General features: G+C 49.2%; 1 protein-coding gene across 5 annotated transcripts in view; it reads right to left on the reverse strand.

Annotated features, from left to right (window-relative positions):
* Positions 1–23,396, reverse strand: part of HYDIN (HYDIN axonemal central pair apparatus protein) — a 382,125-nt gene that overhangs the window by 305,908 nt on the left and 52,821 nt on the right. For all 5 annotated transcript variants that reach the window (XM_050922316.1, XM_050922315.1, XM_050922318.1 and 2 more), the window contains exon 8: positions 3,244–3,445. In XM_050922316.1, coding sequence (XP_050778273.1) covers positions 3,244–3,445 — 202 coding nt within the window. The remainder of the gene's footprint in view (positions 1–3,243; positions 3,446–23,396) is intronic.

Genomic DNA, 23,396 nt, shown 5'->3' on the forward strand with positions numbered 1-23,396 from the left:
TCAAATTGAAATTCCTGTGAATGTCCCTGTGGGAGAATCACTGCAAACAGGGGAGCGTTGTACTGTAGGGGTGTGCTAGGAGGCTGATGGGGTGTTGTAGGAGGCTGATGGGGTGTGCTAGAAGGCCATCCCACTGGGCTCACCACCAGTAGAAAGCAAATAATCCAGAATGGAATCTTGAACTGGAAGTTATCAGAAAATCCAGTACAAAATCCTGGTTGGGTTTGGCTATAGGGAAACCTTGCCATTCCTAGAGGGGGCCATTTAGGGACCTGCCTGGGATGGAGGAACATCAAGGGGTGCAGAAGAAATCAAGGAGGGAAATACCAACAGAAGGTCATTGGATTTCCTTTGGAACACTGAGTTTGCACAGAAGTCATATACTGTGTAATTAAACACAGAGAACAGTGGAAAACTAGTTATGCCCTTCAAGGCATGGCTGACCTAATTATGTTGATCTTTATTTGCTCAGAAGCCTTTAAAAACTTGCCTCCGGTCTAAGGCACCTCCCGGATCATCAATGGGCTAAAGTGTAGTTTTTTGACACGTACTTCCATCCAAGTATGAAAAGCTACGGACAAGATCCCCAAATCACCTAGGCTTTTCAGTGCAATTCCCAAATTCACCTCTGAAGCTGTTAAGTGCAACCATTAGTGTGCACTTGAAATGGGACATATGACAATAGCTGTCCCATAGTGAAGAAAGTCCCCCTCCCCCTCTATTTTATCCCAGATGAGATCTTTGTCCCGTGCTCACCTACGCAGGACTTTCCCCTCATACTGGCCCTGTGACCTACGGATGTTTTTGCTGGCCATATGTCCTTGCAATTTTTCTCTGTCTCTTGCTGCACTGTTGTTCTGTGCTAGCAACTCTCACTATACTAGAATGGAATGCCATGCAAACACAGGGAGCAAGCCTACGAGAGCAGCAGAACACTAGTTACTCTGCCAGCACACTTCTCATACACACCTATACCTTTCTGCCGTGACCTAATACCTGCAAATGGAAGGGAAATCTCAGGTGCTGCGTATGTGTGCAGGGAGGATATCCCTAACTCCTGAGTTCCGAGAGAGAAACACACACACACTCCACTCCTGCCTCTCTTTGGTCTTCTTTTATAGTTTGTGATATGATTGAGGACCTAGATATCATACAAAATACCCACAAAAGACTAGGAAAGGCTCTCTGGCTGTTCTGTCAGGGAGGGTGGGAGGGAACCCCAGATGGAGCCCACAGAAACAAAACCCACGCAACTCCCAAGTATCCTTCTGTGGCCACCAGCCAGCCTTTGCTCCTCTCCCCTCCCCTCCCATCAACAGAGGGGTGCAGGTGGCCCTAAGCTATTTGATATGTGCAAACAAGTGTTGTTGGCAAGTGGAAAACCTAGAGCTCCCAAAAGTGCCCAGTTCTAGGGATGCCAAAGTACAGGCTTCGTCAAGACTTTGAAACATCCCTTTGTCCATTTCTTTGCAATGACATTTTGAGGAATGAGTCTCTGATGCCTTCAGCAGGGGATGGCAACAGCAATAACATCCCCAGGTCACTGCTGCAGGCTGAACCACCATTTTCCCCACATGTTAAGTCTGGATGTTCTCCAGCTATAAATTCTCACTGACACGAGACGAGTGTTCCAAAAAAGTGCCAAGCCCTTAAATTAGCCTTCCTATGGAGAGCAATCAGCCTGAAAGGCAAGAGGGGCCCAGGGAAGAAGAATGGCTAGGAAAGAGATGCCTCATTGGTGGATACATTTTTTCAGAGGTTGGCTTTGTCATTGCTAATGCTTTATAATAGAAATATGCAGCCATTTCAATATGGAAACCATCCATCCATGGCATTTATTGGGTGATAAACAGAAAGGCTGTATGAGAAGTGGGGCCGGTATGGAAAATGCTGAGAACCACTGCCCTAGAGGCCAATGACACATTCTCAGCCTTGGATGGTTAGAGTGAAATTTAATTTGCCCTAATCCATTCAAGAACAGGAAAGACTGAACATGGGATTTAGTCAAGACTGAGTGTGATATTGAAAACAATCATAGAATCATAGAAAATCAGGGTTAGAAGAGACCTCAGGAGGTCATATAGTCCAACCCCCTGCTCAAAGCAGGACCAATTCCCAACTAAATCACCCAGCCAGGGCTTTGTCAAGCCTGACCTTTAAAACCTCTAAGGAAGGAGATTCCACCGTCTCCCTAGGTAACCCATTCCAGTGCTTCACCACACTCCTAGAGAAAAAGTTTTTCCTGATATACAACCTAAATCTCCCCCACTGCAACATGAGACCATTACTCCTTGTTCTGTCATCTAGTATCACAGAGAACAGTCTAGATCCATCCTTTTTGGAACCCCCTTTCAGGTAGTTGAAAGCAGCTATCAAATCCCACCTCATTCTTCTCTTCTGCAGACTAAACAATCCCAGTTCCCTCAGCCTCTCCTCATAAGCCATGTGCTCCAGCTCCCTAATCATTTTTTTTGCCCTCCGCTGGACTCTTTCCAATTTTTCCACATCCTTCTTGTAGTGTGGGGCCCAAAACTGGACACAGGAATCCAGATGAGGCCCCACTAATGCAGAATAGAGGGGAATGATCACATCCCTCAATCTGCTGGCAATCCCCCTACTTATACAGCCCCAATTGCCGTTGACCTTCTTGGCCGCAAGGGCACACTGTTGACTCATATCCCGCTTCTCGTCCACTGTAACCCCTAGGTCCTTTTCTACAGAACTGCTGCCTAGCCACTCGGTCCCTAGTCTGTAGCAATGCATGGGATTCTTCTGTCCTAAGTGCAGGACTCTGCACTTGTCCTTGTTGAACCTCATCCGATTTCTTTTGGCCCAATCCTCTAATTTGTCTAGGTCCCTCTTTATCGTATCCCCACTCTCCCACGTATCTACCACTCCTCCCAGTTTAGTGTCATCTGCAAACTTGCTGAGAGTGCAGTCCATGCCATCCTCCAGATCATTAATGAAGATATTGAACAACACTGGCCGACCCTTGGGGCACTCCACTTGATACTGGCTGCCAACTAGACATGGAGCCATTGATCACTACCCATTGAGCCCGACAATCGAACCAGCTTTCTATCCACCTTATAGTCCATTCATCCAGTCCATACTTCTTTAACTTGCCAGCAAGAAAACTGTGGGAGACTGTATCAAAAGCTTTGCTAAAATCAAGGAATAACATGTTCCCTGCTTTCCCCTCATCCACAGAGCCAGTTATCTCAATCTATCTTTCAAATTAACCTTAGCTTCTGTCGTTCCTCCTCTTCTTGAGTAACAAAGACCTTCCACTGGAAGTGTGCTATGATGTCGCTTCGGTTGTGTATAAGCACCAATCTTTGGTTTGCTAAAGTAACGTATGTCTTCTCAATCGTCAAAGTGTTCTTGTCCAGTCTGACATTGACGTCTGTGGCTGCTCCATACAAACTTATGTGGATATCCTCACCTAGGACAGAGCAAAGGACAGAAACTCAATGGCCTTTGCTAAGTGAATTTTTTTTTGGTTAGAGCAATACCTAAATATGGATGGATCTGTTATGAAATGAATTGATATATTTAACATATCCTCATGGCAGACATGGCCAAGAGCAACGTGGATTCAGCTCTCACTACTGGATGTACTCATGTTCTCTCTCCAAGGAAGAGTACAAGGTGGTGATACACTGAGACTGCAATGAGTGGGACCCCAGTTCTGCAGCTTTGTGGAGATGTCCACTCCCCAGGCTGCTAATAGTTTAGGGTGAGATTTTCAAAGATGCATCAGTGATTTAGGCGCACATGTTCCATTGAAAGTCTATGGGATCTGTGCTCCTAAATCATTTGGGTGATTTTGAAAAGTCCCACGTTACACACCTCTTGCTCAGGGCCTCCAGTGTACTTCATGGACCTGAGCTGATCACTGCGATGCCCCCCTTCCTGATCACCTTACACTGACCGGACCTGGGACACATGGTGGTTCAGACTGACAGGAGAAAGGATTATTTCTCCACTGAGTGTAGGATCTGGCTTGCATAACAGACAATATATCACAGAAAACAAGTGGATTTCTCTTTAGAAGAATCTAAGTGGCTGACATTTTTTAAAGTGAGTATACCCAATTAGGACACACCAGGCCCCTGATGTGTGTTCACAAGTTGGGGAATGGAGCACACCAAGGTACAGGTGACATGTGCACCAGGCTTTGTGTACAGAACCTGACACATGTCAAAGCTCATGGGGGACCAAATACTCCACTGGTATAAATCATCAGTGTAGCTCCACAGAAGTCAACGGCCCCACATCCAATTACAGTAGTTGAGGTTCTGTGCCACAATCTTCTCTTTTCAAAGTGTTGGCCTGGGTAAAAAGTGCAGGGATTCCACTGAAAGCTCCAGGGCTGATGGGAGTAATTCTTGCTGCAAGAGATGCATTTGAAAGCATACTCAATATATCGATCCATTAATAGCTTAATATACAATAGAAAGCCCAGATCCCAGTGAGTCAGCAATATGCTGTGGATTTCACTGTGAGGCAGATGAATTGACACCAAGCATGGAGCTGTCAGGGTAAGCGGAGGGCAGTTGCAGGCTTCATGTCTTGGGCACCAAATTAGATGACACATTTCATTTAGGACTCTTTGTATCTTAATATTTAAGGAAAATAAAATTCTTGACTGTGTAACAGCGGTTGAAAATTTCAGTTGACAGGGTAGATTTCTGCAGTTTAGTAGTTTGGGATGTTTCTGAAGCCATGAAGCCACATGTTTACTGAAACTGAGTATGTTAGCCCTGTCCTTATTTACAGAATACATCCTTATTACAGAGACTGTCAATCATCTTGCCCTTAGATACTGTCAAATAAATTATTTACATAGAGTCAGGACAAATAAAAGACAAACTCACTCAACAGCCAGTTAGGAAACTATGCTGGAAATCTAAATTAAAAGGGACTTTTAATACATTAGCAAACCACAGTAACTGGAGCGTGGGGCTTTTGAAAGCTAGTTTGACACAGCAGGCACCAAGCTATGTTTGCAGTTTGCATTTAACTGCAAGCCTATGGACACATGCAATTTAGCACATCATGGTACCTTCTTTCCTTCGAAAGATCGAACCACCTAATTATCTTTCCTATGCCATAGGAAACAACTGATTGTCTAAAATAAACAAGGTGATACAGAATCCCAGAGAACTCCTCTAGTAATACTGGAACTGCCACCCCGGAACTACCAGACATAAGGACTTTCAGAACATCTCTCTTCATACCAATCTTACAACAGAGTCAGAGAACCTTGTTTATCTGAATGCCTGTTTGGATGAATGGATGAAAAAACCATTGGACAAACTTCCAAAATTAATTTGGGATTTTTATTAAAATTTGCAGCAAATATTTCATCATTAACTGCTCCAGATGTTAGGGGAGGATAAACAGAGTCATTAGACAGACATATTGAATAATATGCTGCATGCTCATCTTCATTGATATGTACTGCTCCTTTATTCCTTAGCACTTTCTTTTTGCTGTGATTTGTGATGAGAATCTCTTAAGAAGCTAACATGAGCAGATGTCTGCAGTTTCGAATGCCTGGGAAATATGGAAATTCAGATTTAACTCTTTTTGTCCTGACTTTCAAAGGTTTAATCAGGCTTTGCTGTCACCTCTTTAAGCAATAACTGCAGCTGAAGATTTACAGGTATGAGAAAGTCCTCACAATGAAAATAAAAATTATAGCCTGTCACTCAGATGGGCATTAATATGGCTCCATATCTGTCTGGTTTGGTACTTACATGGCCACAATTACCACAGTATGTGAGCACCTCACAAGCGTTAATGTATTTTTATCCTCTATACTCCCTGCTGTACAGATGGGGAACTAAGTGACCTACCCATGATTACACAGGGAATCTATGTCAGAAAGGAGAAGATAAGAGAACCCAGTTCTCCCAAACCTCCGCCCTATTCACTGGACCATCCCTGGAGTCACCAGCAGGTGATGCTCAAGAATGAGGCACTTGGTCCTTGTCACTTCCAGGGAGACTAACTGCATTGCCTCAGAGATCTACTTGATCTGCATTGGGCTGAGGAGAGGCCATATATAAGCTCCCATACTCAAATTTCCTTCATGGTAGTACACCAGTTACAATTCTTGAAGTGAGAGACTTCTACAGGCAGGTAATTTCAATATTGTTCCCACCAGCCTATATCCAGGAGCTTCTTTTGGACATTGTTAAATCACTGCATTATTTATGCTGGCCTTCAGCAACTGCTCATTTATAAAAGTCATCCTTTAATAATTGCCACTGATAAAATCTACAGTTTTAAAGAATTGTTTTCCAGGCTGGAATGAAAACTCAGGAAATTCATCGATTTATTACTTGTATTATGGTAGTACTGAGGCACTCGCTGAGGACCAGGACCCCCGTGCAGACACAAAATAAACAAATGGTCCCTGCCCCCAAAAGCTCAAAAGCTAAGCAGAAGACAAGAGACACCAGCTGGAGACATCAGATGGGGGAGTACAAGGAAGCAATGAAATAATACTGGCAGAGGTGAAAGTAAGTGGGTACGGGCCAGTACGGAGGACCAGTAAGAAAAAGAGACTGCCTGAGAGAGGGAGAAGCCTGCCCCCTGCATAAGAATAGTTTAAACTCAGCTGTTCCCTGAGTGGTTCAGCCCTCAGGGTTAGGAGTGGTTTCTGGCATCCTTGTTAATTTCACTCACAGTAACTAGGGGGAGTGGGGAGGGTGTGTTTGACCATGACAGGGGCAGTCCTTGTCTGCCCCCGGGATGAGGGGATCTCCTATACACAAAAAACATAATCAAAATCAGGAACCATTTCCAAGTTCAAATCTATCCCATTCCGTCCCCAGCAGAGGATCATGGTTGTGATGTCCAAACTGCTTGCAGATCCCCTTCGAAATGTTACTGAACCACACAGGGAACAGCTGAGTTTAAACTGTTCTTATGCAGGAGGCAGGCTTCTCCCTCCCTCAGCCAGTCTCCCTGCTGCAAGCTAGAGGGAAGCCCCTGCAGCTGCTGCTCAGTGCCAGGCAGGGAGAAGCACGGAGCCTAGGGTCCACAGCCTGGCTGGAGGAGGAGGGAAGACACGGAGAAAAATGTGACAGTGAGTTTTCACTTTTTCAGGCTTATTCCAATAGTAAAGTTTTATTACAGACAGTACTGGTGGTAGTAATAGTAGCTTTATTTTCTCTAGCTATGTCATGCAATGGGAGGGATCCATGAAGTACGTAGGAGAGGTGATTTGCTTGCGATTGGACCATATGGGTAAGAAATGTAAATTACTTTCACCTCTGCTCAAACCCCAGGGCTCCCAGCTGTCTCTGCAGCTGGTAGCTCTGGGGGTGATTTAAAGGGCCTGGCTCCTAGCTTCAGCTGAATCCCTGAGCCCTTTAAATCCTGATTTAAAAGCCCTGGGATTTAAAGGCCCCATCTCTTCTGATAGAGGCCACGCCTCTTCTGGTTGATGCCCCTCCCCCTCTGCAGGACTCTGGAGTACCGGCAAGTCCTTTAAGTTACTTTCACTCCTGAATACTGGTCAACAGGATAAGCTGTGTTGTCCTCGGGCAGCGCTCTGATCTATACACTATGCTCCAACCGGTTTTGGGGACAGTCAAAACAGTACCCCCCATCCTAGCCCTTTCTTTAATTGGGCGGACAAAAGGGGCCCATCAGCTGCTCTGCACCACCCTTGGGAAGCAGAGATGTCTCCTGCAAGTCAACCACTCATTGTGTCACTGGAATTACTGGGAGTCATGGAACAGGCTTCACTACCAAGCAGGGTGGAGGAGTCTCTCAGAATATATTTGAGGAAGAGCCCAGAACTATCAGAGAATGAGGAAGCTCTGAAAGACGTGGCTGCAATATATACAGGATGACGGTGCCTATTTTTAACCATTATTGATGCTGTAATAATGACGAGCTATGGTACTCGCCTGGCTGAAATATCAATTTTGGCAGACGTGGAAACAAGTGCAAGGACTTTCATCCCAATAGCCTGGTAAACAGATGCACAATACACCACTTAACAAATCAATCCATCCTTCAAGCAGCTCTCCCCTTCCCAAGCAGGTGCTGATTGATCAGAAGGAAAATGTGTCAAACAATTCAGATGCAGTTCAAAGCAGCAATGACTAAGGCTGTGGCTACACTTGCAGATGTAGAGGGCCGGGAGTTAAACCAGCCCTCTGAGACAGCAGCAGGGAAAGCGTTGCCGTGTGTTCACAGTCAGTTGCAAGAGCAATGGCGTGGCCACATTAGCAGCTCTTGCAAAACCAGAGAGACCTGTGTATTGTGGTAGTATCCCAGTGTGCAAGTGGTTGCAGCATGCTTTTCAAATGCGGGAGGTGTTGTGTGACACGGAGTTGTGTGTATGTGGGGGAAGAGACAGTGTGTTTGTGGGGACAGAGTGTGTCAGCATACTGTCTTGTAAGTTCAGACAGTGGCAAGAGGAAGGGGGGAAACCCCAACATCAGCCCCTACCCTCTCGCCTCTCTCTCTCTCTCTCTCTCTCACACACACACACAACCACAGATGCCTACTTCTGCAGCAGGAGCATTCCACAGTAATGGTTTGCTTTGTGTCCTGGAGCAGATAAGCACGCCGGCTGTCAGAAACGGAGCTTTGAAAGGGGCTAGCCGCATTTCTGCAGCCGACTTCAAAACAATGACAAGAGTGGCCACTTGACTTCAAGGGATTGTGGGATGTTTTGGAGGCCAATCATAGCGCAGTAATGCAACACCTCATCCACACTGACACCCTAGTGTGGCCGCCAGGTGCACCTTGACTCACAAGGGCACCAGGCCCTGGGCTCTAAGGTGAAGGAGGTAGTCCAGAATAAGCAGGATCGGGGCAGCCACCGGGGAAACGCCTCACTCATCCGTCCATCTGGAAAACCGAGACCACTTTGCCTAGTAGGCTCAGTGCGTGGAGGGCCACCTGCTTTCTAGAAGGATGTGCTGAACCCCTTCCAAGCATGTCCTTTCCTTCTTACCTAAACATTGAGCAGCCATGTTGTGAGGTGGAGTATCGCTAGGTTGGGGTGGAGGAGGATGCCCTGGTCCTGGGAGAGCCGGTCCGGGCGGGATGGCAATGGCCACGGCGGGGTGACTGCCAGGCCCGTCAGGGTCCTGTACCAATGCTGCCTGGGCCATGCTGGGGCAACCAGAAGGACCCTGGCCTTGTCCATCTTTATCTTTTCCAGGACCTTGCCGATCAGCAGGAACAGGAGAAAGGCATAGAGAAACTGGCCTGACCAGGACAAGAGGAAGGCATTGGAGATAGTCCCCTATCCCAGCCCTCCCCTGGAGCAGAACTGGGGACAACAACAGTTTTGCCGAGTTGTGAACAGGTCCACCTGGGGAGTTCCCCACACTTGGAAAAGTCTGTGCACCACCTGTGGGTGGAGAGACCTCTCGTGCTGAGAGGAGAAGTCCCTGCTCAAGCGATCCGCCCATGTGTTCTGGGCACTAGGCAGATGGAAGGCCTGTAGGCAGATGTCGTGGGCTACACAAAAGTCCCACAGCCTGAGGGCTTTGCAGCAGAGGGCTGAGGATCGATCCCTGCCTTGCCTGTTGATGTAGAACATCAAGGCCCTGTTGTTCGTGAAGACCCTGACCACCCGGCCCTCCAGGTGTGAGTGGAAGGCCATGCACATCAGCCATACCACCCTGAGCTCTTTGACGCTTATGTGGAGGGTCAGATCCCGAGCGGACTACAGACCTTGGGTCTAAATATTCCCCACATGGGACCCCCATCCCAGGTCCGACGCATCAGACACCAGTCCAGCAATGGGGCCCTGCCTCTGAATGGGACCCATTGGAGCATGTTTCTTGGGGAGGACCACCACCGTAGGAAGGTGATCACTGGCTCAGGTAGGACCGTGAGGACTTTGTCCATCCTGACCCTGGCCTGGGAAAACTCCAAGGCCAACCAAAGCTGGAGGGGCCTCATCCTGAGTCTGATGTGACGGACCACATAACTGCATGCCGACATATGATCCAAGAGCTAGAGGCATGCTCTGGCTGTTGTCACCGGAAACCTTGTGACTGTGTTGATGAGCCCCTTCAGGGTCTCGAACCTGTCCATTGGGAGAGAGGCTCTGGCTGACGAGGCGTCCAGGACCGCCCCAATAAACTCTATGCGTTGAAATGGGACTAACATGGACTTGGTGCTGTTTACCAGCATGCCCAAAGTGGTGCACATAGACAGAAGGAGCACCAAGTGATCCCGCACCTGCGACCGGGAGCTGACCTTGATCAACCAATCATCCAGACAGGGGAAGATCTGGACCCCCTGGTGCCTGAGGTAAGCCTCCACCACCGACATACATTTTGTGAATACCCTGGGGGCAGTGGACAGGCCAAATGGGAGAACCGTAAATTGGTAGTCTTCCTGCCCCACCGTGAAACAGAGGAAGCGTCTGTGCCCCTCAAATATATGGATGTGGAAATACGTATCCTGCAAATCAAGGGCGGTGTACCAGTCCCCAGGATCCAGGGAGGGGATGATGGAGGCCAGGGAGACCATGTGGAACTTAAGCTTCACCATGTACCAGTTCAGGCCTCACAGGTCCAAGATGGGCCTGAGCCCCCCTTTCGGGATAAGGAAATAGTGGGAGTAGTACCCCTTGCCTTTGAACTCCCCCGATATCACTTCCATCACTCCTAGGCCCAGGAGCTGCCCCACCTCCTGCTCGAGCAGAGCCTCATGCGAGGGGTGCCCCAGAAGGGACAGGGGTGGGGGGTGGTTGGGCAGGGAGGAAGTACACTGGAGGGTGTAGCCCTGGGAGATGGTGTTGAGGACCCATCGGTCCAAGGTCAGCCGCGACCACTTCGGGAGGAAAGCACACAACCGATTGGAGAAGGGAAGCTTTATTGAGGGTGGATCCCTGATGAGAACTGGCAGGGCACCCCCAGGCATCCCGTCAAAACCACCTTTTCCCCTCTTGCTTTCCTTTGAAGGACCCAAGCTTGGGGGCAGGCTGAGACTGCCTTTATGGATGCCTCTTATAGTCCCATGACTTCTTATAAACGGTCTAGTATTTTGGGTGGGTGGCCTGAGCAGGAGTCTGCTGCAGCTTGAACTTAGGTTTAGCCAGAGCCGGAACATAGAGACCCAGAGTCTAGACAGTCGTGCAGGAGTCTTTCAGGCCATGCAGCTTTGTATCTGTTTGTTCATCGAACAGCGCTTTGCTGTCAAACGGGATGTCCTGTGGGGAGGTCTGCGCTTCGCTGGACAGCCCAGAGAGCAGGAGCCATGACGCCCTTCTCATGGACACCACGGAGGCCATGGACCACACGGCCATGTACGCTGCATCCAAAGCTGCCTGCAAGGTTGCCCTGGCAGCCGCTGTACCCTCCTCCACCAGAGCTTTGAACTCCTTCCTGTCGTGCTCCTGGTGGGAGTCCTCAAACTTGGGCAGGGAGCCCCACAGATTGAACTCATACTGGCCCAGAAGAGCCTGGTGGTTCGCCACACGTAACTGGAAGCTCAAGGACAAATACATTTTTCTTCCAAAAGAGTCCAGCCTCCATGAATCTTTATTTTTCGGATAGGGGCTGGCTGGCCCTGCCACTCCCTGTGGTAGAATGACTCAACCACCAAGGGAGTTAGGAGCAGGGTAGGTGTATAAATATTCATGCCCCTTGGCGGGTACAAAATACTTCCGTTCCACTCTCTCAGAGATGGTGGACAATGAGGCCGGGGTTTGCCACAGGGCATTTGAAATTTTTGCCACCCCTTCATGGAGAGGGAAGGCCACCCTGCCCGGTGCGGAGGAGGACAGCACATTAAACAGGAAGTCCGAGGGCTCCTCCATCTCCTCTGCTTGGAGATGGAGGCTTGATGCCACCCTTTTTAAGAGTTCTTGGTGGGCCCTAAAGTCCTCCTGCGGGACGGAGGGAGGCGGGGCCATAATCGCTTCATCCAGGGAAGGTGAGGATGCCGGCATGGTACTTTGTGTGTCCACCAGCACTGGAGGGTTCACCACCTGATCAGTCTCCAGGCATGGTGCCAAGGATGTACATCTCACTGACTCCTTCCTTGGAGGTCTGGAGATGGAGGACGATGGCCCCGGTGCCCACTGGTACCATTGGACCGACCACTGACATAGTTGGCTGTTTGGCCTGGCCCATTGATGGATGACTACGAAGGGAGGCCGGGCTGACATACGACCTGCCGCTGTCCCCAGACTGGGAGGAGCGGTGCCGCTGGGAGTGATGCTGATCACGGGACTGTGATCCTGATGTGGAGGACTGATATTGTCAGTAACAGCTGCTCTGTGATTGGCTCAGGCGGGCAGCCCCACAACGGCGAGACGCCAGCGATTGATGGCTGGGGCTGCGGAGGCAGTGCCGTGGCAGGGTCCTGGAGTGGGATGCCAAACAGGAATAACATCGACGTCCATGCCATGACCAGCTGCAATAACCCCTCTGAGACGACGACCTTTGGCATCGTCTGCCTCGGTCCCGTCGGTGTTCACTCTTTGAGGCGGAGGATTCCTGAGAGTTTCGGTCGGATGGAACCCAACCATATAGCCTGGTGCGCGTCGAGGGCGATCCATGTGGACTTTGCCCTGAACGGTCACTGGGCGGCAAATGGCATCGGGAATATTCCATCGATCGAGACCAGTATCGAGCTGGGGGCGACTGTGGAGATCCCAGCGGTAGCTTGCCTCTGGAGCGCGGGGCCGACATCGGAAGTGCTCCTGGTACCAGCATGGACATAACATCCTGGGCCACCTGCAGGGCCTACAGCGTGGAGAGCTTCCAGACATCCAGGGAGGCCTGCTCTGAATAGGCCAGGCTACTCCACTCAACTTGAGTCGGAGGCCTAGAAGCCAGTGGGGATCAAGGACTGCCCAACATGGGTCTAGCCTCTGTCCCACGTTTACTCTGGTGCCGCGGCGAAGAAGGCCTCTTTCTAGTCTTCTTGGATGGGGGGCGGTGCTGACTAGTCAATGGTGCCTAAGGGTCACCACGCACCAACTCCGAGGTGCCTGGTGCCAACTTGGAGTGGCACGCCGGAGCCAGGGTCAGTGCCAACTCCATCAGAATAGCCCGGAGCCTAATGTCCCTTTCTCTCTTGGTCTGTGGCTTAAACGACTTGCAAATCTTGCAGCGAACACTGAGATGGGTTTCCCCCAAACAGCACAAACAGTCCGGGTGCGGATCACTCACTGGCATAGATAGCCTACAAGTGTCGCACGACTTAAAACTCGGCACAGGGCAGGCCCCAGCCTGGGCGCTCTAGCTAAACTAAACTACTAACTAACAACAGGTACCATACGCTGAACGAACAAGCAATTTTGGGGATGAGCCACAGGAAAGCTGGAGCAGAGTTGTTCCAAAGCACCTTCAGTGGCAGCAAGAAGGCACTGAGGGTGGGGGGAGCGTACAGTGCCCCTTATATTGCGCCATGGAGGCGCCGCTCCAGGGGTCACTGGGGCACTCTCCTATGGGTACTGCTAGGGGAAAAATCTTCCAGCACCGGTGCACGTGGCGAGCATGCACACCTATTGTGGAATACACATGAGCAATCACTCGAAGAAGAACAGAGACTTTTATATCCATCAGCATATACAGATGTGATCAGCAGAAGCTCAAGGTTTGCCTCAGTGAATTTAGTATCTCAGTGACATCTCTTCTGCACATAGGAAAATGGTCCAGTTCCAACAGGAATTCGAGGTGTGGGTGCTAAGTTTGTAATGAATCCCACTGTACACTGAAATGACCCCTAACCAGTAGCAGAGCTTTATCAGCAGTAAACCCCACACATTATAAAGAAAGCTAAAGCACAAAGTCCCAGTAACCTCCAGATTTTCGCTCCTAAAGCTCTGCCTTCTGTGATTCACCACCCTGATCTATGCTGTGGACACAAGCCACTTGTTCGTGCCATTCCTTAATGCACCACTGGCACAGAAAGAAAGGCCAGCCTATTGGTACAGAAATGGCGGGCAATGCAACGCTCTCACACTGACCGTGTAACCTCAGCTTTCTACAATGGACACTGACATCGCTAGACATGGGTTAAACAATGTGGCGCTAAATGGATTAACCAAGGTAAAGTAAAGGGAGTTTTGAAAACCTATGCAAGGACCAGGGTGACTATTTACTGCACTGAATGCACTGAAGTCTCAATTTGTCCTCAATCTTTTGCTTTAGGGCTAGGAGATAGATGTGCTACAGACTCAACACGCTATGTGGCTGAGATGAGGGAGGTGCATTGCATTGCATTGCACAGCAACCTACCCAGCCAGTTCAGAAGCAGTGCTGACAGGTTTGAGGGAGACTAGCAATCTCCACAAAAAGGATCATCAGCGTGACAGGAGCCTTGAACAGTGAACGGAGAAATAGTGGGGTCAAGGAGAAAAGTAGGGAGGAGCCCTTGGGACTCGAAGAAAGGCTCAGAATGTTGTCCTCTCTGGGAGATAAACCTTCATGTAGCCTCTAATTCTTGTTAACCATCGGAACTCAACAAATGTTGAATGATTTTTTTTCTCTATTCCTCTGTTTCCAGATTAGTATCACATTTAGGGCCTGTCATGAGACGTACCTGCTCTGCAGCACCACCTGCTAACTGACTGCAGCATGCCAGACATTCCCTGCCTCAGCTTCCCCCTGCCCACCTTTTGTCTCTCCCAAAGGTTCCTGTGGCTCATCTCTACAGTTGGGTCACTCTGAGTTCAACCCCCTTTTGCAGTAACAAGTCCAAACAAATAAAAAGCATTTTTTCTCCTCAGTTGGACTCATCTTCAGCTTGCCTTGGGCTCAGTTCCCAGTCCCCTCTGGGTTCTTTCAGTCTTTGGCTCTGGGACAGAGGCCTGACTCCCAGACTCCTTCCCTGCAGCCCCCTCAGTGTCCTGCACTCCCTCACTGAGGGCCTTCCACAGAAGCCTGCCCGCCCTCTGTGGTTCCACTCTCAAACTCAGCACCTCAGTTCTTTTAAAGTAGTGGTCTCCAACCTTTTTATGGCCAGGATCACTTTTTGAATGTAGGAGCAATCCAGGATCTACCCTGCCCCTTACCTGAGGCCCTGCCCCTTCCCCAAAGCCCCGCCCCACTCACACCATCCCCTACTCTCTCTGTGGCTGGCTCTCCCTCACTGTCACCGGGCTGGGGTAGAGGGTTAAGGTTTAGGAGGGGGCTCTGGGCTGAACCTGGGGCAGGGAGTTGGGGTGCAGGAGGGGATGAGGGGTGCAAGCTTTGGGAGGGAGTTTGGGTACAGGAGGGGGCTCCGGAATGGGGCAAAGTGCTGGGGTGCAGAGGGGATGAGAGGTGCAAGCTCTGGAAGGGAGTTTGGATGCAGAAGGGGCGTCCGGGCTGGGGCAGAGTGTTGGTGTGCAGGAGGGAGTACAGGGTGCTGGGTCTGGGAGGGAGGTCAGGGCTGGGGCAGGGGGTTGAGGTGCTGGAGGGGGTACAGGGTGCTGGCTCTGTAGTGGGGATCCAACCAGGCAGCACTTACTGCTGGCAGCTCCCAGTCGGTGGCAGCTGCAGCAAGGCTAAGGCAGGCTCCCTGCCTAACCTGGCCCCACACCACTCCCAGAAGGGGCCAAAGCGCCCCTGGGAGGATGGGGGCGGGGCACGTGGCTCTACATGCTGCCCCTCTCTACAAGCACTGCCCCCACAGCTCTCTCAGCCAATGGGAGATGCAGGGGCGGTGCTTGCAGGCAGGAGCAGCGTGCAGAGGGAGACCCCTGCCCCTCTACCCCCGGTGCCGTGCCGGCCACCTCCGGGAGTGGCATGGAGCTGGGATAGGCAGGGAGTCTGCTACAGAGGCAGCCACACTGCACCACCACAGATTACAATCAGAGGGGAGAGATTGCTCAGTGGTTTGAGCATTGGCCTGCTAAACCTAGAGTTGTGATCTCAATCCTTAAAGGGGCCATTTAGAGAGCTGGGGCAAAAATCTGTCAGGGGCAGTACTTGGTCCTGCTGTGAAGGCTGGGGACCAGACTGGACTGGGTGACCTTTCAAGGTCCCTTCCAGCTCTATGAGATAGGACTACTTGATCACAATTGACCAGTTGGTGACCACTGTTTTAAAGAAATGACCCAGCTTGGAGCAGGGGAGCCAATGTGGCACAGGTGTGGCTGAGCCCAACTATCCTTAACGGCCCAGCCAACCTGTGGCAAGCCCAATCAGAGATCCATACATCTCAGGGACAGAGAGTGGCCATTCTGATCATCTAGTCTGACCCTCTGCATCACACAGGCCAGAGATTTCACCCAGTGATTCCTGAACCTAGCCCAACAACTCCTGGTCAAATCAGAGTGTGTGACTTAGAAACACAGCCAGTCCTCATTTTAAGACCCCTAGTGATGGGGAATTGGTCCCGTAAAGTGCTGAGCTCTCTGAAGTCAATACAACTTGCGACCACTCAGCACCTGAGTCAACTGAGCGCTAGTGAATTCAGGTATTCAGGGACACAAATGCAACATGGCGAAGGCCTGTGTCAACACGCCCATACTCCACATTTGTGTCCACAGGTAGACTCAAGAAGGAGCAATGTGCAGGCACGTACTGTGACAGGAAAGGGCAAACTCCAAATGAAACAGAGAGAAAAATGTTTCAAGATCAATGGGATTTTTATATTCTTTTAAAAACAAGTTCCTGGAAGCCATCGATTGCAACACCAGCTCCGTGAGACAGATGAGGGAGCTTTTGGTGGAAGGCAGATTCTTCACATGACCTTTTTTATTTAAGAAGCTGTTTGAGTTCTGGGAAGTTGTTGACTCAACAGGTGAGGTGACTAACACAGCAGGATAACATCTGTCTGGGATTTTTACAACTGTATCTGCTAAAACCTCCTACCGGGTCCCACAGACCCTTGAGCCCAGCACTAGTGTGCAGCTAATCTGTTTCAGTTTTGCTCAGCTGATAGCACTCTCCCTTATTGCCAAGAAAGGCCGGGGACGAGGGCTCTAATTCGGTGGTGACACAAGAGCTTATTACCGTGGGAATGCTGCTTTTGTAGACACGCTGTAGATTGGATTAGCCTGAAGTGCTGCACATTAGTTTAAAGGGGGGGGGACTTCTGTTGTATCTCTGTGGCTATCCAGGTACAAGTTAATGCTTCCATGGAATATTTCAAAGACCAAGAATTCCAGCACCCCGGACAGCATATTTTCTCCCAGCAATGGAATTGTTAATGATTAGGAGGAGGGCAAGACATTGCAGAGTACAGCAGGTTTGCCCAGATGGTCACTCTACTGCTGGAAACTCTCTCATTGCTTTGGGAAGCATATGAACAGCATTATTCATGCACAAGCAATTATTTTGAGCACAGAAGAAGCTGAGTACCTCAGAATTTTTGTATTATTAGCCACGGAACCTCACACCCACCCTGTATGTAAAATGGCACTAATTTTAATGTTGTTAAGATTTCCTTTCATCTATTGTTAAAGCAACAGCCTTGTTCTGCTTTCATCCTTGCCAGTCATGCATATTATATACTGTTGTTACCCACCATTCCCACCAAATCTGAATGGCTCTAATGTCACATCAAACTTGCTATCATTCTGCTGCAGACTGAAGAACTCCATGGCAGCCTCCTAATTAGTGCCTGTGGAAATAAGCCTTAATGTTTCCTATGATCTCATAGTTAATTCCTGGTTTCACCATTTGTGACCAAATGTCAGAAGAGATTTTTCAAGTTGGCAGTTGTCACATATGACTCCACATGCTGCTTTTGCTGCAAGGCGATGGGATAGAAGATGGCAATAAAGAACTGAATTCTAATTGTAGCCAGAGGTAAGTGATAAGGCATTTTATCTCGGAGGACAGAGTATTGGCCAGTTCTAATCCTTGCTCTGATGCTATTCATTGGGTGAGGTAACCGAGAGTCATTGCAACAGTGGGTGTGAAGATTCTCTATACAGCTCTTGGGCAGCTATCAATGAAAAGTGCCTTGTTACACATTTTTTCTATTACACGGCCTCAAACAAAGCAGTGTCCATTCCACAACATTCACATGGGCTCAAAGGAAGGACCCAAACAAGAGTCCAGGTGGTGAAGTGTCATGGGACTATCCTGCAAGCCCAAGATGGTGATACAAATAATATAATGGAGTCTGGCACCAGCTTCTTGTGCTCAAGTCACAAAGGAAGAGGTCTGACCAGACCATGCTCATGTTTAACCCTTTGCAGCTTGATGTTGGAATTGATGTGATGTACTAAGGGCTTGGGACTGGCCCCCCGAGGGAGTGCTTCTTTCTCTGTACCATATTGCCACAGGATGACAGTCAGCTGGGACAATCAAGATGGACCCCACTCATTATAAAAGACGAGGCAACTGGCAGGTCCCAGGACTCTAGAACTCACTCCTCATTTGTTCCAAAGGAGTCCATGCTGCAGCAGATCTGTTTGAGTGGGATTTTGGAGAGGGCTGATGGTGTGCTTCCCTCACTAATGAAGGGGCAGAAAGGAGTTTCTGTAGGTGTCTGCCCATTGCAGTGATTACTTTAATACTGCTGAGCTATTGATGATATTAGGGTGCCTAGAGCCTTAGAAAGGTATCTTTTATTATTTTAAATCCAAATAAACAAACAAGAAACCATGAATGAGTGTCATCTAATTTTAGCAGTGGGAATGTCAAACCTTCCTGTACATAGGGAATCGAGTGGACATTCCTATCATCCCTTTTAAAGAAGCATCAGATTCATATAAGCTCTCCCACAAACTGGAGACAATTAGGGCTTTAGTTTCAAAGGATGCAGAAGGGGAGGAAAGGGGTGCCCCAGACGTAGCTACCCTGAAGGGAGCAGGGAGTGGTGGGGAGGAAGCACGACCATGTCCCCAGCAACCCTTGAACCTGTTAACAGGTGCGAGTCTGGCTCAGGGTGAAGTAGCACAGCAGCTGTTCTTCCCTGATTGAGGTACAGCTAGGGAAGTGCATAAGACAATTCCTTTTTCCGTAACTGGGGTTCTTCGAGAGGTGGTGCTCATGTCCATTCCATTCGAGGTGTGTGCACTCGCCACATGCACCGGTGCCACAAGCTGACTGCTGCCCCCACCCTCAGTTCATTCTTGCCAGAAACTCCGGCAGTTGGGAAGAGGGGCGGGTCATGGAATGGACATGAGCAACACATCCCAAAGCACACCCGGTATGGAAAAAGGTAACTGTCTTTTCTTCTTTGAGTGCATGCTCATGTCCATTCCATTGTAGGTGACTCTCAAGCAGTACCACTGGAGGCTGGTAGGAGTTCATGGACGTGTCGACTGCAACACAGCTCTGCCAATCCAGCGTCATCTCTGGCTTGCTGGGTGATGGTGTAGTGCACTGTGAACGTGTGTACCAAGGACCATGTCGCAGCCCTGCAGATGTCCTGGATAGGGACATGCACCAGGAAGGCAGCCGAGGACGCCTGATCCCTAGTCAAGTGAGCCTTCTCTGCAGGCGGCAGTTCGGCCCAAGCCAGCTCATAACAGGTCTGGATTCAAGATCCTTTGCGAGGACACCGGGAGACCCTTCATTCTGTCCGCTGTTGCAATAAAGAGCTGGGTCGACCTGTGGAAGGGCTTGGTGTGCTGAAGGTAGAACGCCAGGGCACACCAGACATACAAAGTGTGTAGCTGCCAGTGACCCAGTAGCCTGAAGCAGACCCGGGCAGTAGTGAGCGGGTGTACGGAGATGCTGGCAATGAGATCTGACATTGTCCTGAATCTGTCCTGTGGCAGAAAAGCTCTGGCTCGGGTAGAATTGAGTACCGCTCCAATAAACTCTATTCTTTGGACCAGGATTAATGTTGATTTTTGTTCATTTATCAACAGGCTCAGAGCACGACACATGGCTTGTAGCACGGTGACGCTGTGCTGGACCTGGGTCCTGGAGCAGCCCTTGATGAGCCAGTCGTTGAGGTACAGGTAAATCTGGATACCTCGATGTCTGAGATAAGCCGCCACCACTGACACGCACTTGATGAACACCCTTGGCGCTGTTGCTAGGCCGAACGGAAGCACTGCAAACTGGTAGTAGGCGGTCCCCACCGTGAAATGCAAAAAACGCCTGTGTCTGTGAAATACTGATATGTGAAAGTAGGTGTCCTTCAAATCAAGGGAGGTGTACCAGTCTCCTGGATCCAAGGAAGGAATGATGGAGGCCAGGGACTCCATACAAAACTTCAACTTCTTGAGATACTTGTTGAGGCCTTGCAGGTCCCTAGGAGGGCTGGTTGGCCTAGTCAGCAATGACAATGCCTGGCTGGGCTCAGGAGATTTACTACCCAGCAAGGGTCTATGCTCCTTCCCAGACTTTCCCTTTGACACATAGGAGGTTGGGGAACACCCTCTCCCTGGGTGCTTCTTTTGCTTCTTCGCCAGCACTAGGGACTGGGACCGGTCACGGGAGGCCAGTGCCAGGGGTACAGATCACATTGATGCTGCCGTCCTTTGTGCCAAGTCCAATTTTTGCAGCTCGTAGACCGGCACAAGGGCCAACGCCAGGAGGAGCACTCTCAGTCTTATGTCCCACTCCTCTTTTGTCCTGGGCTTGAAGCTCCTATAAATGCAACACTTATCACTGATTTGGGCTTCTCCCTAACACTTCGAGCAACTTTGATGAGGGTCACTAATTGGCATAGGCTTCCAACAGTGATCACAAGACTTAAAGCCTGGGGAGTGGGACATGCCCTGTCCCTGGGCTAAGTCCTGAAGGGGACTACCTAAGCTATCTCACAACACTAATACTAACTAACTATTAAGAAGACAAAGAACATAAAAATGGCCCTACCAGGTGAGACCAAAGGCCCATCTAGCCCAGTGTCTTGTCTGCTGACAGTGGCCAGTGCCAGGTGCCCCAGAGGGAATGAACAGAACAGGGAATCATCAAGTGATTTATCCCATCGCTCATTCCCAGCTTCTGGCAAACAGAGGCTAGGGACACCATTCCTGCCCATCCTGGCTAATAGCCATTGATGGATCTATCCTCCATGAATTTATCTAGTTCTTTTTTGAACCCTGTTATGATCTTGGCCTTCACAACATCCTCCGACAAGGAGTTCCACAGGTTGACTGTGCACTGTGTGAAGAAATACTTCCTTTTATTTGTTTTAAACTTGCTGACTATTAATTTCATTTGGTGACCCCTAGTTCTTGTGTTATGAGAAGTAGTAAACAACACTTCCTTATCTACTTTCTCTACATCAGTCATGATTTTATAGACCTCAGTCATATCCCTCCTTAGTCGTCTCTTTTCCAAGCTGAAAAGTCCCAGTCTTATTAATCTCTGCAAACATTATTAAAGGTGTGGGCATACCATGGATTTATATAGAGGTACCATGATATTTTCTGTCCTATTATCTACCCCTTTCTTAATTATTCCCATTATTCTGTTTGCTTCTTTGACTGCTGCTGCACATTGAGTGGCTGTTTTCAGAGAACTATCCACAACGACTCCAAGATCTTTTTCTTGAGTGGTAACAGGTACTTTAGACCCCATCATTTTATATGTATAGTTGGGACTATGTTTTCCAATGTGCATCACTTTGCATTTATCGACATTAAATTTCATCTGCCATTTTGTTGCTCAGTCATCCAGTTTTGAGAGATCCTTTTGCAGTTCTTCGCAGTTTGCCTGGGTCTTAACTATCTTTAGTAATTTTGTATCAGAAGAACTACTTATCTAACTATTTACAACGCTAAGAGAAAACCACTGGGTAACTAAGTGCTTTCCAAGGCAAGGAGACATTCCAGCACCGTCACTCGCGGTAAGAAAGAACCAAGGGTGGGGGGAGCCGGCAGCGCCCGTTATACTGAGGTATACGCACACCACTCCAGAGGGTACTAGAACTGGTCCCCTATGGATACCACTGAGGGGAAAACTTCTGGCACCAGTGCATGTGGCGAGCGCACACACCTGCAATGGAATGGACGTGAGCAAGCACTCAAAGAAGAACTCCCAGGTTACACCTTCAAGGCGCCTCTAAGCTCTTGAGCTTGTGCACACAAGATGATATTCTTTGAAGTTTCCTTAGTTTGGGTCCAAACAGAGGACAGAAATCAATCTGAATTTGTTGGAGGCCGAACATTTGATTGCAAGACCTCACGATAGGAGGGCCATTGCGGTATTTCCTTTCCAGGAGGACACTCCATGGCTGCAGTAACGCAGGGTACAGCAGGATTCATCCAGCCTGGCAAAGGCTGCTATAAGCCTCGAATGCTGCCAGTAACACTGGGCATTCTCTGAGACTCTGCTCTTTCAGCAGCCCTTGGAGTAATTAATCAAATAACTGATGCAGAGTAGCCCTTTTCGTATTCTGTGCACATGGATCCATGAAGTAGCTGCCAACAGCGCAGGTCTGCTAACAACAGTGAACCAGGCTAAATTTGCCTTAATGGAGCATTAACTAAGGGACTGTCAGGTTTCTAGAAGCTCCGCAAGACAAGTGGGTTGTTAATCTGCCAAATACCCAGACAGCGGCTAGCTCTACTCGGGAGCAATTCCAGCTAGACTAAGGGCATGGCTACACATGCAGATGTAGAGCGCTGTGAGTTAAACCCGCCTTCAGAGAGCGCAGTAGGGAAAGCGCTGCAGTCAGTCCACACTGATAGCTGCAAGCGCACGGGTGTGGCCACAATTGCAGCACTTGCAGCGGCATTGGGAGCGGTGCATTATGGGTAGCTATCCCAGCATGCAAGTGACTGCAACATGCTTTTCAAATGGTGGGGGTGGGGTGAAGTGTGACAGGGAGTGTATTGTGTGTATGTACGGGGACAGAGAGTGGGGTTTTGGGGGAGCTGAGAGTGTGTCAGCGTGCTGTCTTTTAAGTTCAGACTCCCTTCCCCCCGCCTCTCTCTCACTCACTCAAAGCAAACAGTAAATGTTTGCTTGGAGCTAATAAGCAGCCGGCTTCTCCGAAACGGAGCTTTGAAAGAGCATTTCCACATTCCTGCAGCCTATTTCACAACAATGACAAGAGTGGCCACTTGACTTAAGGGGATTATGGGACATTTCCAGAGGCTGATCACGGCGCAGTAACGCAAAACCTCGTTCACACTCGCTCCAGTGGGAGCGCAGCAAATGTTATTCCACTGGCCGAGGTGGAGAACCAGCAGCGCTGTAGCTGCGGAGTCAGAGCGCTCTACGTGGCTTGCCAGTGTGGACGGGGAGTGAGCTAGGGCACCCGGGGCTGCTTTATTACGCTGTAACTCGCAAGTGTAGCCAAGGCCTAACATTGCAAACCTGAGTGAGCTGTGTGACGCTACTCCCCATATTCTTCATAGAGATATTGTTATGATATGAATATGGAATAACTAAGATGTGTTTTATGCAAGATGGATCATGTGAGGTATCATTGGAAAGGTCATGATTTACTGGATATGATTATCCTATTTGTATGCATGTATCAATTCTGTATCTGAAGTTAGGAATATTGATTATGTAACAATTACAACTATGTTTACA

Source organism: Gopherus flavomarginatus, chromosome 14, assembly GCF_025201925.1.
Source record: "Gopherus flavomarginatus isolate rGopFla2 chromosome 14, rGopFla2.mat.asm, whole genome shotgun sequence".
Taxonomy (NCBI): Eukaryota; Metazoa; Chordata; order Testudines; family Testudinidae; genus Gopherus; species Gopherus flavomarginatus.